Genomic DNA, 10,590 nt, shown 5'->3' on the forward strand with positions numbered 1-10,590 from the left:
ATGTTCCAGCCAGCAGAGCCAGTGGAATGCAAGAACATCCAGCTTGACAAATGAACACACGCACAGAAACACCGAACACTCGACAAACAAGTATGATGCAGACGTCTGGCAAGTGAGAAGAGGAACACCAGGGAGCACTGACTGACGAGTGAGAAAATGTTACAGTCAAACCAAGATAAGAAAGATTGATAAAAATTAAAACAACATTGACACACAAGATAAACATTGCAAAATGGAACATGAAGTGGCCAGGCCAACATATAGCAGCTGAAACATCATTTGCACTGTTTTGCAACTGTGTAAATGGCACAGTGTATGCATGTGTGTGTGTGTGTGTGTATATATTTATATATATATAAAAATTAGGGGATTGGTCAACAGTCTCAGGTGATACAGTGGTGTCAGCAATGACAGGAGTGGTGTGTATTAAAACTGATTAAAAAAACAAGATCTTCGATATCATTATAGATTTCCAGTGCCAACTAAAAGCCAGTGAAGCTCCAGGCTGGATTCTGAAGCTTCTGAAGAGAGGGAGACCTTCACTCAAAACAGTGGAGCAGTCAGATTCCAGGAGCTTTCTCAGTTATTACGCTTCAGTATTTGGTCCATGTCAGGTAGGATAATATCATAAATGATATCATATCATTACTGCCTAAAAGTAAGATTAGCTTAAGAATGCTGTTCATTTGGTCCCATGTTGTGGCTTCCTGATGAAATCCAATGTTTGCCATCTATTTAGCTTTGCTCTTACCTTGATAGAAATACCAGGCTCTTTGTCTGATAAACGTTTGTGTTTGCAAGGTAGTGTCCAACAAGGTTCTAGAGCTTTTCAACAGAGCAGTGAGAGTGAAGCAAATCAGAAATTACAGTTTGTAACACTAAAACAGCTCCTCTGTCCACCGTCTGGCCCTTCGGTTCTTGAGCCAGTTGCAGAATTTGTGCTACTCCTGGAACCATGTTGAGGGAACAGCTTTCATCGCGACACAAACACAGGCACACTCAGCTTCCCTGGGATTGATTGAATTAACACACTTTTAGAATTAAGTGAATTGGAGTGACGTCACAGTGACAGTCAGCATTCACAAAAAAGTTGGTTTTCCTGAAAGAGCCCATTCAAGTTAGTGAAGGAACCCGATTACCTGACAGAGGCTGGCAGACATGACCATCTGCTGGAATGGCTTTGATGCATTTACAAACTCCACCAGATATTAAGTCACATGCTCCGTAGGTGACACAGCTACTGGAAGGCCACGCGTACTCCCCCTGACACCTACACCCGAAGCCATCGGCAGCGGAGGAGCACACTGTCAGGAGAAAAGGAGTGTGTTAATGTGCTATTGATGCTGCTCACCAGAAGCAAATCAAGTCTGTCTTTAGTGAAGTTTGTTGCATGCACCTGTGGTGACGGCGATGTCAGAGATCTCTATTCCATCTTCAGGTGATAGGGGGAAAGTAGCAGCGTTTATGGAAGACAGAATCTGCTCCAGTGTATCTGGGTTAGAGGCCTCCAGCATGATGTCAACAATGTAATCCCACTGGTTTGGGAGCACTGCAAAGATTGAAATGGGGAACAATGAATCGTACATCCTGTTCAAAAATACAGATTTAATCAAAGGAGTTTGTTACATTTTTAGCTCTCTAAGCCTGACACTAACCAGCCCTTGAGTCCTTGGGGTGCTGTGAGAAGTCCTCCTCCGCAGGGTGGACCTGGGATGAACAAACCAAACAGATAAAGTGCATTTCTCAAAATGTCTGATCAAGCATGAGTCCCGTATTTTCTTTTCATTTAGTAAACACGGTCGGACTTACCGGTGAAACCAGACTTGGAAATTCATCGACATTCTTTGTTTCCAAAATAAGGAGTGTCAGTCCAAGGGCCATGATAGTCAAGCTATACTTGGTTAACGCCATTCCTATCAAGAAGCAGCAAAGGAAGGAAAAACAATGGAGTGAATCCGTCCAGTTTTAATGCGATCCTTTCTTGTGAATAATGATGATTGGCACAAAGCTGTGAATCTATTTTTCACAACTATTACTACTTATATTTTGCAGTAATTGGATGTGTGCAATTGTACAGATGCAATCTGGTAAGATTTCAGGTATCTGATTGGGCCGTGTCTGAAAACGCTTGTTCAAAAAAAAAAAAAAAACTGTTTGGAAATCCAATCCGATCGAATTCCCTATCAAAACTTAATTCAAAACGTATTTTTTAAACATATTTTTGTTGAAGGACTGGGACGCATTTGATCGAAAATATCAGGATGCTGCTGATCCCAGCAGAGGCCTGAAGTCATGGGTCCAGTCGTGGTTTTGTTCCTGCAATCCACCGTGCTGTGGGTGAGCGACCACACCTCTGCGCCGGTGTGTCTATGTTATACACAACATCGTATTAACGTTGCTGTGCTTCTCGATGGTGGTGGCAGCTGCTGAGTTTCCGTGACCGTAGCTTTCCGCAAATTGTCTGACTGTTGTACTATTTATATAAACCATTACAGGACAGGAGAGTCATTTTGACAGGAAGTGTTGACAGCCAGGTAAACATTACTTGATGTTAAGAAATAATGAGGGATGTCTGTTTCTTTCCTGGTGTGTACACACCTTTATTGGTTTTGCCACTTCAAGGAAACTATCAAGAAAATTGGACAGAGACTCTTCTGCATAGTGTTGATGGTGAATCCACGTGATCCAGCGGTGCTGAACATCACATCAGAACATGTGATACGCTGAAGGAACAAGAACGGACACCTGTTGAGAAATGGATTGCGAGAGGCAGTGAGTTGCACGGACGCATGCGTGTTGAACTGAGTCAACGACTGACGCTTCAGATGAATGAAGACGTAATGTTGTGTCACAGAAATGATGATCAGTCTCACCGTTTTTCACAGTTATCAAGTCATATTTGTTGAATCTATTTTCACAACTTTGGGCGTACATCTCAATTTCTAACCGACATTCACGAAACCTAAGACTTGCCATGCAAAACCAAACCCTGTAGCCAGATACACTGGAGCTTATCCCAGCTGACACTGGGCAAAAGGTGGGTTCACCCTGGACAGGTCGCCAGTCTGCCTCAGGTGGTATCTTGTTGAAGGATACTTGGTCACCGGGGGAAGTGAGGACCAAACCAGCGACCCTTCTGTTGCTAGACCGCCACTCTACCTCAGAGCCATTCCGCCCCTCCTGTTTCTACTTTAATGAATTAAATCATTGCATTTATCATTTTAACAAACAAACAAAGGAGCTCTCACAACTCCCAGCACAAAAAAAGCCCCGGAAAACCAGACTATGACAAATAATTTGGGGATTTTATTTGTAAATTTTTGAGAAAAGGATGGAAGCTAAAAGAAACATAAAATTAAAAAAGTGATTTAGCCACTGTGAAAACATACAACATGAGCACATAAATGGGACCACGCACATCAAATTTAACAAGGGATTCCTGACGTGGCACCACGTCTCCCGAGCACCCTCCCTCTGCTCATTCCTCTCCATTCTCAGGGAACCTTAACAGCACTGCTTGTGAGCAAAATGTTTGATCTGTTTCGAAGTGTTGTGGTCAGGCGATGATACAAAGGCTTGACTTGCCTTTTGCCTTTTTGTTCCTGTGCCAATCATCGTACATTACAAGTTTGCAACAGTACAAAATGTCTGTTAGTGAGAGAAAATGTGCTGAGAGTTTTCTCAAAAGGTTAGTGGCATCTATAAACTGTGTAGCAAGGTGAAAATTGAGTTTCCAAAATTGTTTCAACGTAATAAATGTGTTCAGCCAATTTAGCTCAGATGATGGGGTTTAGCGCGAGCAATTCAGAAAAAAAACAACTGTATTATAATCCTTTCTGAACCTGTATTATAATCCTTTCTGAACCTGTATTATAATCCTTTCTGAACCTGTATTATAATCCCCAAAAGCAATGTGTAAGAGCAGCGGGGAGTGTTATCTTTCTCCAGAAGAATAAATCTGATGACATTTCCTTTGAGGCAGATCTCAGGAGGATGTGTTATTGTACAACAAACTTTAAAAACAGGATCAACCTGAAGTTGAGGATATCAGATATGATACCAAAGAGAGAAGCAGGCTAAACAAGCCCTATGTTCTCTTGAAATATCACACACCACAAGTTATTCGCAGTGATCCCTCGCTGCACTTAACAGTGGACAAAATGGCTCATTAAAATTGTGCTGATAAAATTGAGAGCAGGAAGTTATCTTTTGAAAACACCTGCAATTTACACCCTTGGGTTATGACCACCTCCGACTCTCTTTTATCAATTTTAGAATCTCGCTGATGCGACCAGAGTGATAACATCCAGTTAAACCTATCAGACAAGTTCATCGTCATCAGCCCTCATCATCAGAATCCCTTTCACGTTGTTTACGATCTTTGATTTAAGATCAAATCACTGAAACAAGAATGCGCCCAAAAAAGCGGGAGCAACGCTGATGGCTACATTTTTAAAGCCACGCAAAAAAGAAAAAAAAAGCAGATCCGAGCTCAAACACAGCAACAATCGACTGCTTTAAGTTAAAAATGTTCCAGTCAAACTCTGATTATCCAAAAATCGAATACCATGTGATTGTACGTGTTAGTATGAGCAGGAGCAGTGTCATGACTCATCAAGAGTGAACAGTCCGCTGAGGTATCGGCGATTTGAGGATCAACTGCATTTCCATAATGAAAATTCATTTGAAGGCCAAATGGTTGCTGATTACTCTGCCCACAAGAATTACATGGAACCAACTTACTTGGCTACATACACTTTACTGAAAGCACAAAAAGATGTGATGAGAAGCTCTTTGCTTGACGCCTCACACAGCAAAAGTAAATGTGATGACAGGAGTAAAAGTCAATGAACTTTCTTACCGTGCTTTACTTCTCCTCTTGTCTGCTGTAATTGTTGTCGGTGAGGGGAGCACAATTCCATAATATGAGCCTGCACACTGAGAAGGCTGTCAAACTCGTATACTGAACTATGGGAAACATGCTGAGCAAAAAACTTCCTGAAATATAATCAGGGGCACACACACATACACCCACACACATGCACAAAACACACACATGCACACACACAAACACACACACACACACTATGTTGGCAGCAGTACAACAGGTTTAATTATTCCCTCCATTTCCTTGTCAGATTTGAAAAGCTTTCTTCAGGTGTGACACTCATTGTGTTGAACAGACCAGAGGCAGTTTTTGAGGACCCCCAAATTTAATCTCAGCCCCTTAAACTAAAAACAGAGGGACATTTGACCTTATCAGTGAACCAGTACCAATATTACTCCTCTACTCCAAGTAGAACCGGAGATATGGTCTGTTACATATTGATGTCATCGATATTGTGAGAAAAATGGCATCCAAGTTTGTAGGCAATTTTGAGACATGATTAATAAACACTAATCAATACTAAAAGCTTTGTTTTTCTAGGTTCCCCACATTTGAAGGGTAGATTCCCCGAAAGGTCTCCTAAAACATTTTTGTTCCTCCATAAATTAGGCCAACCTGGTTTAGACCCTTTTCAGGTGGGCTGAAGAGCCCGAAACATAATTGCACTCGTTTGAGTTTCAGTTTCTTACTCACAGTCAGCAAATACTGCTGCTGCCTATGCGTCTGGAACCCAGTCAGACTAAGTTGAATTGCTTAAACTTCTCCTATGGAGCGACCAAAGCAGCCCAAATGTTAATGTGACAGCAAAATAATTTGAACAAAATATTATTAAGCTCTACTTGGTTACCATACCTGAATAAAATTTAATATAATGTTTGGAGGACATTTCCAGTGTTCCAAGTGTTAGTCAACATTAAGTAGTTTTGCAAACAACTCGCCTTTGCTATCTGCTTATTAGCTAGCAAGCTAAAGTTGGTCCAAAATGATTTTTAGCCAAATGAGCTAGCACAGCTAACTTACTTGGACACTTGCTAACTGTTGCACTTCACTATGTTCTGTTCATGGTGGAGTTAGGGTTTGTTGTAATCTGAACAGCACAAACTAGGAAGGAATTTAAGCATAATTTGAACAAAACTTCACTCATTCGCAAAGTCTCTCTACTTCCTTCCATCCATTTTCTCCCGCTTATCCTGTTAAGGGTCATGGGGTGGGTGGGGGGGTGGAGCCTATCCCAGCAGCTTTCGGTTGAGAGGCGGGGTTCACCCTGGATGGGTCACCAGTCCATGGCAGGTCCAACACATACAGACAGACAACCATTGGCTCTCACAGCTACGCCTACGGTCAATTTAGAGTCTGGATTAACCTGGTCCCTCTTGATGTTTTTGGACTGTGGAGGAAGCCGGAGTACCAGAGAGAACCCACACAGGAACAGGGAGAACATGCAGACTCACACAGAAAGATCCCGTGCTGCAGCCGGGGCTCGAACCTGGACCTGACCGACTGTGAGTGTGAATGGTTGTCTGTCTCTATTTGTTGGCCCTGGGATGGACTGGTGACCTGTCCAGCGTGAACCCCGCCTCTCGCCCGAAGGCTGCTGGGATAGGCTCCACCCCCCCCCCCCCACCCCTGCGATCCGTAACAGGATAAGCGGTAGAAAACCTACTGTAGTTGTCACTACAATATCAGATACTCATGTTCAACAAAATCAAAGCATCATGCAATGAGGTGTATGCATTTTGAAGTGAGCCCTGTAAGCCTTTCATTTTGATTTGCACAGTTAAAAAACTGGAGACAAAACATCACAAGGAGTTGTTTTTTAGGCAAAAAAGTTGTCCAAAAATGACAGAAGCAATTATTTTAAACCCTAACCTCCTCCCCCAGCTCAGGTTCAGAGGCTTTCCTGCTGCCAACTGCATTCTTCATAGATGCAACGCCTCCCAGAATTTTTTTTTTTTTCCAAGTGTGAGGGAAATTTGACTTTGTATAGTTTTTACTGAAAAGGCAAGCTCCAGGCAAAAGCTCTTTTCAGGCCAGCAAAAGAAAAATACACCCTAAGATCTGCACGGTTTTCCCTTTGGGCAGTGCTGGAGCTGCTCTAGAGTCCAAAAGCTTCAACAAAGACCTGAAAACGAGAATAACAGCTGCCCTTTTAAAATATGAGTAAAAATACATTGCTACTATAAAAAAACCTAATATTAGCACAATAATTATGATAATACCCACACTAATGCTGGACTAAAGATGCAGATATGAATACTAAGAGTTCTGAGAATGACGCTGAAGCTTTCAGCAGCAGCCTTGGGATCTTCAGGTCTGCAGCCTCCTCCAGCAGCAACGCCAGCCAGGACTGACGAGGGCAACTAAGAACGACAAACTGGAATTCTGTTTTGAATTTGGCAGGGAGCCAGAGCAGAGAAGTTGATACAGGACAGACATGAGCTCTGCTACTGCTTCATATGCAGGCAGCAGTGCTTCAGACCCGCTGGAGAGTTTTTAGAGACTTATTGGGGCATGCTGATTGGAGGAAATTGCAGTAATCCAGCCTAGCAGTCATAAATGCATGGATTAGTTTCTCTGTTGATACAGGATGCCCAAATTTAGCAATGTCACATCGTGTACCATAGTGAGGTTAATGTGCCAATCTCTAGATTCACCGTCCTTGACCAAAAAGTTGAGGAAAGGACCAAAGTTTAATATGTGCTGCACCTGCTGGCAGGATCAGATCATCTGGGTTGGCTTCATTTTTTAAATTCTAAAGTAATCTGTGTCAGGGATGATGGTGTGATGGCAGGTGGAGCCAAATGCAAGAATGAATGTAAAGAACGTGATGTTTATGAATGGAAAATAAGAAACATAGAACATCAGAGAGACCGACATTAAAAACTGACATCAAAAGTAGCGCCAACTAACAAAGAAAAATACAAGAACCCAGAGGAGGACACCAGAAGACGCTGAACACTGAGGGACAGCCATTACGGACAAATGCTAGTTTGTTCATTTCCTCATTACCTTAACAAGGATAGTTGTGAGGGGATAGGCTCCAGCCCCCCATTGACCCTTAACAGGAATAAGCAGAAGAAAATGGATGGATGGATGGAAAGTTTAGAAGTAAAAATTTCCAATTTTTTTTTCTCTGCCTTAGTTCTTGGAATTGAGTGGCAGGGGCTAACCCAGTCAAAGGGGAATCTTCAGCACAGCTAAGACCCACCCCGGTGTTGCCGATGTGCGCTTGGGGGAAAAAAAAAATCTGGTTCTTTGTGTCTTCAGAAACTGCGTGTGTCATGTACGTAAACCCAGCAGTGATGTCACAGACTTGAAGAATTCTCCGCTGACAATCCGAGCGTGTGGTTACAGCTCACTCCATGATTGTTGCATGTCCCGCTCCAGTGAAGAATCTCCTTGAAAAACCTGTTGCCTAAAAAAAAAACAAAAAACCTACCAAAAGAAACAACCCAATATCAGGGGATCATTTTCTATTACAATATGTGACAAATTCATGTCAGTCTGTTATCACATTCAAAACTTAAGGTGTGAAGTTCTGATGACAGGGCAAAGGGAACAAGGCTCCATAACCTCAAAGCATCTTAAGACGATAAAAATCTGAAGTGTCTTGGAGCACAAAAAGTTTTTTTTTGAAGGACAGCAACTGAAGATATTCTTAATGACTGTCTCTTACCCACCAACCTGCCAATGTTTGTTTTTAAATATGCACGTGCATGAAGGGCTGCAGACTGATACCAGCATAGAGTCCATGAGGTCAGTGAGGGATGGTGACTCAAAACATTGAGTCACATGAGTGTGCAATCTTCAAAAATACTTGATTCTTCTGTTTTAATGTCAGCAACAGTCGGCCCTGTCATACACACAAGATGTTCTACGGTCTAATTCACGTATGTTGTTTTATAATCAACAGTGGGAAGACGCTCAAATGACATGTGGTTTGAATAGTGTTTTTTCTGAATTGTTCCATTGGTTTAAGTCACTAAATACAATTTTCTTCATAACACAGTGTTATCACAAACAACTGGATTTTGTAAGCATGTCCCTAAAGCTGGGCTGCACGGTGGAGCAGTGATCAGCACTGTCGCCTCACAGCAAGAAGGTTCAGGGTTCAAGTCCCGGCTCCAGCACAGGATCTTTCTGTGTGGAGTCTGCATGTTCTCCCTGTTCCTGCTGGGTTCTCTCTGGTACTCCAGCTTCCTCCCACAGTCCAAAGACATCAAGAGGGGACGAGGCTGATTGATACTCTAAATTGACTGTAGGTGTGACTGTGAGTGTGAATGGTTGTCTGTCTCTATGTGTTGGCCCTGCCATGGACTGGTGACCTGTCCAGGGTGAGGGTGTCCAGCCCCCCCGCGACCCTTAACAGGAATAAGCGGAAGACAATGGATGGATGGACGTCCCTAAAGCTCCTCCGGATCTTATGAGTGGCATCATCAGATATTTGGAGGCAAAAGCATCTTCTTGTAATTCGTGGTCTTCTGTGTGTGAATGGAGCCCATGTGGCTGGAAGTTTACGTTGCCTTAATATGCTTTGTATGTGCAAGAAAACATCCACAAGCAAGACACCAAACCCTCACTGGATCTCATGTTGTGTTCCCTCAATCTCAACAGGAGACTCCATCGCTGCACTTACGTGACACAGCAGTGTTGACACACATCAGAAAGTCAACATCAAGGTGAGAGGACTTGCTCTGCAGGTCTCACAGCACTTCTGGAAAGAATTTGAAATTGAACACCTCTCAAATGTCATTTTCGGCTCTCTGCTAGCAGTGAAAAACAAAAGCAGAGATGAGCGTGTAATTACTGCACGTCAGAGCACCAACATGCATCGACGGAGACATTTGAGGAGCTGTTTCTGTAATACTTGTTCTTTTATTTTAGCAGTTGGTAAAACATAATTACTGGGTGTTGCGGTGACACACCTGCTTCTCTAACCAATAGTTTGGATTGTGCTGGATACACCAGCTGTCCTGACTGATTTCACGCTAATCCTCTGTTGATGCTTCAGCTAACCGGTTCAGACTTGAAAACACCTGACACAAAACACCAGTAGCTTCCAGGCATGGTAGAGCCAAGCCAACTTTATTAATCATGTTTTGTTGGGCCAGAAAAAATAATGCTGCACATGCCTAGTAAAAACTGGTGTGACAAACTGAAGCTGATCAAAATTTTGAGAGACAGGGGAGTTCCTTTAATGTGCTGTTTTAATGTGACACGTGGATAATGATTTTTTTTCAAAATTCCATGAATGTTCCAGACAACACCCATACCACTCTGACGTCACTGTGGTTAGAAGCGTGTGCTTGTGTTGGCTGCTTGTACAACTCTTATGTGGTAGCTTGAGGTGGTGCCAGCTGCTCTCGATGATCATTGCGATTTACAGGCAAAGCATTTCCTGCATGCCTACAGAAAAATATTGTCTGGAGGGCATGCAGGGTTTCCTGTTGATGGCAGGCAGGTTAGCTGCAGGCCGAAGGTTAGCAGGTGTAGATCTGTCTGTCTGCTTGAGGGGAAATGTTGGGAGGATTTTGCCACCTGGCAAACTTGGGGTCCTTGTTCCAGAATCTGGTGAGAGTCCAAAAAGGCTGATTCCTTAAAGAAAGTGTTTCGGTGACTCCAAAGATTTCTATGCAAAGGGCAGGCTGATGAATATGTCTCATGGGTCCATGTCTGGTCCCTTGGCGCTGTCACGGTGTGTG

General features: G+C 42.9%; 1 protein-coding gene across 1 annotated transcript in view; it reads right to left on the reverse strand.

Annotated features, from left to right (window-relative positions):
* The window catches only part of LOC147242299 (uncharacterized), a 32,079-nt gene extending 27,119 nt beyond the window's left edge, over positions 1 to 4,960 (reverse strand). Inside the window, exons 1-6 of the mRNA XM_086190495.1 lie at positions 4,862 to 4,960; positions 2,599 to 2,745; positions 1,810 to 1,913; positions 1,656 to 1,707; positions 1,397 to 1,549; positions 1,140 to 1,304 (exon numbers count right to left, since the gene is read on the reverse strand). Of these exons, the coding sequence (XP_086046621.1) occupies positions 1,140 to 1,304; positions 1,397 to 1,549; positions 1,656 to 1,707; positions 1,810 to 1,911 (472 nt within the window). The 5' untranslated portion in view covers positions 1,912 to 1,913; positions 2,599 to 2,745; positions 4,862 to 4,960. The remainder of the gene's footprint in view (positions 1 to 1,139; positions 1,305 to 1,396; positions 1,550 to 1,655; positions 1,708 to 1,809; positions 1,914 to 2,598; positions 2,746 to 4,861) is intronic.
* Positions 4,961 to 10,590: the final 5,630 nt, after the last annotated feature.

This window comes from Aulostomus chinensis, chromosome 20 (genome assembly GCF_037954235.1).
Source record: "Aulostomus chinensis isolate RoL2024-O1b breed Wild chromosome 20, RoL_Achi_v1.0, whole genome shotgun sequence".
In the NCBI taxonomy this organism is placed as follows: domain Eukaryota; kingdom Metazoa; phylum Chordata; class Actinopteri; order Syngnathiformes; family Aulostomidae; genus Aulostomus; species Aulostomus chinensis.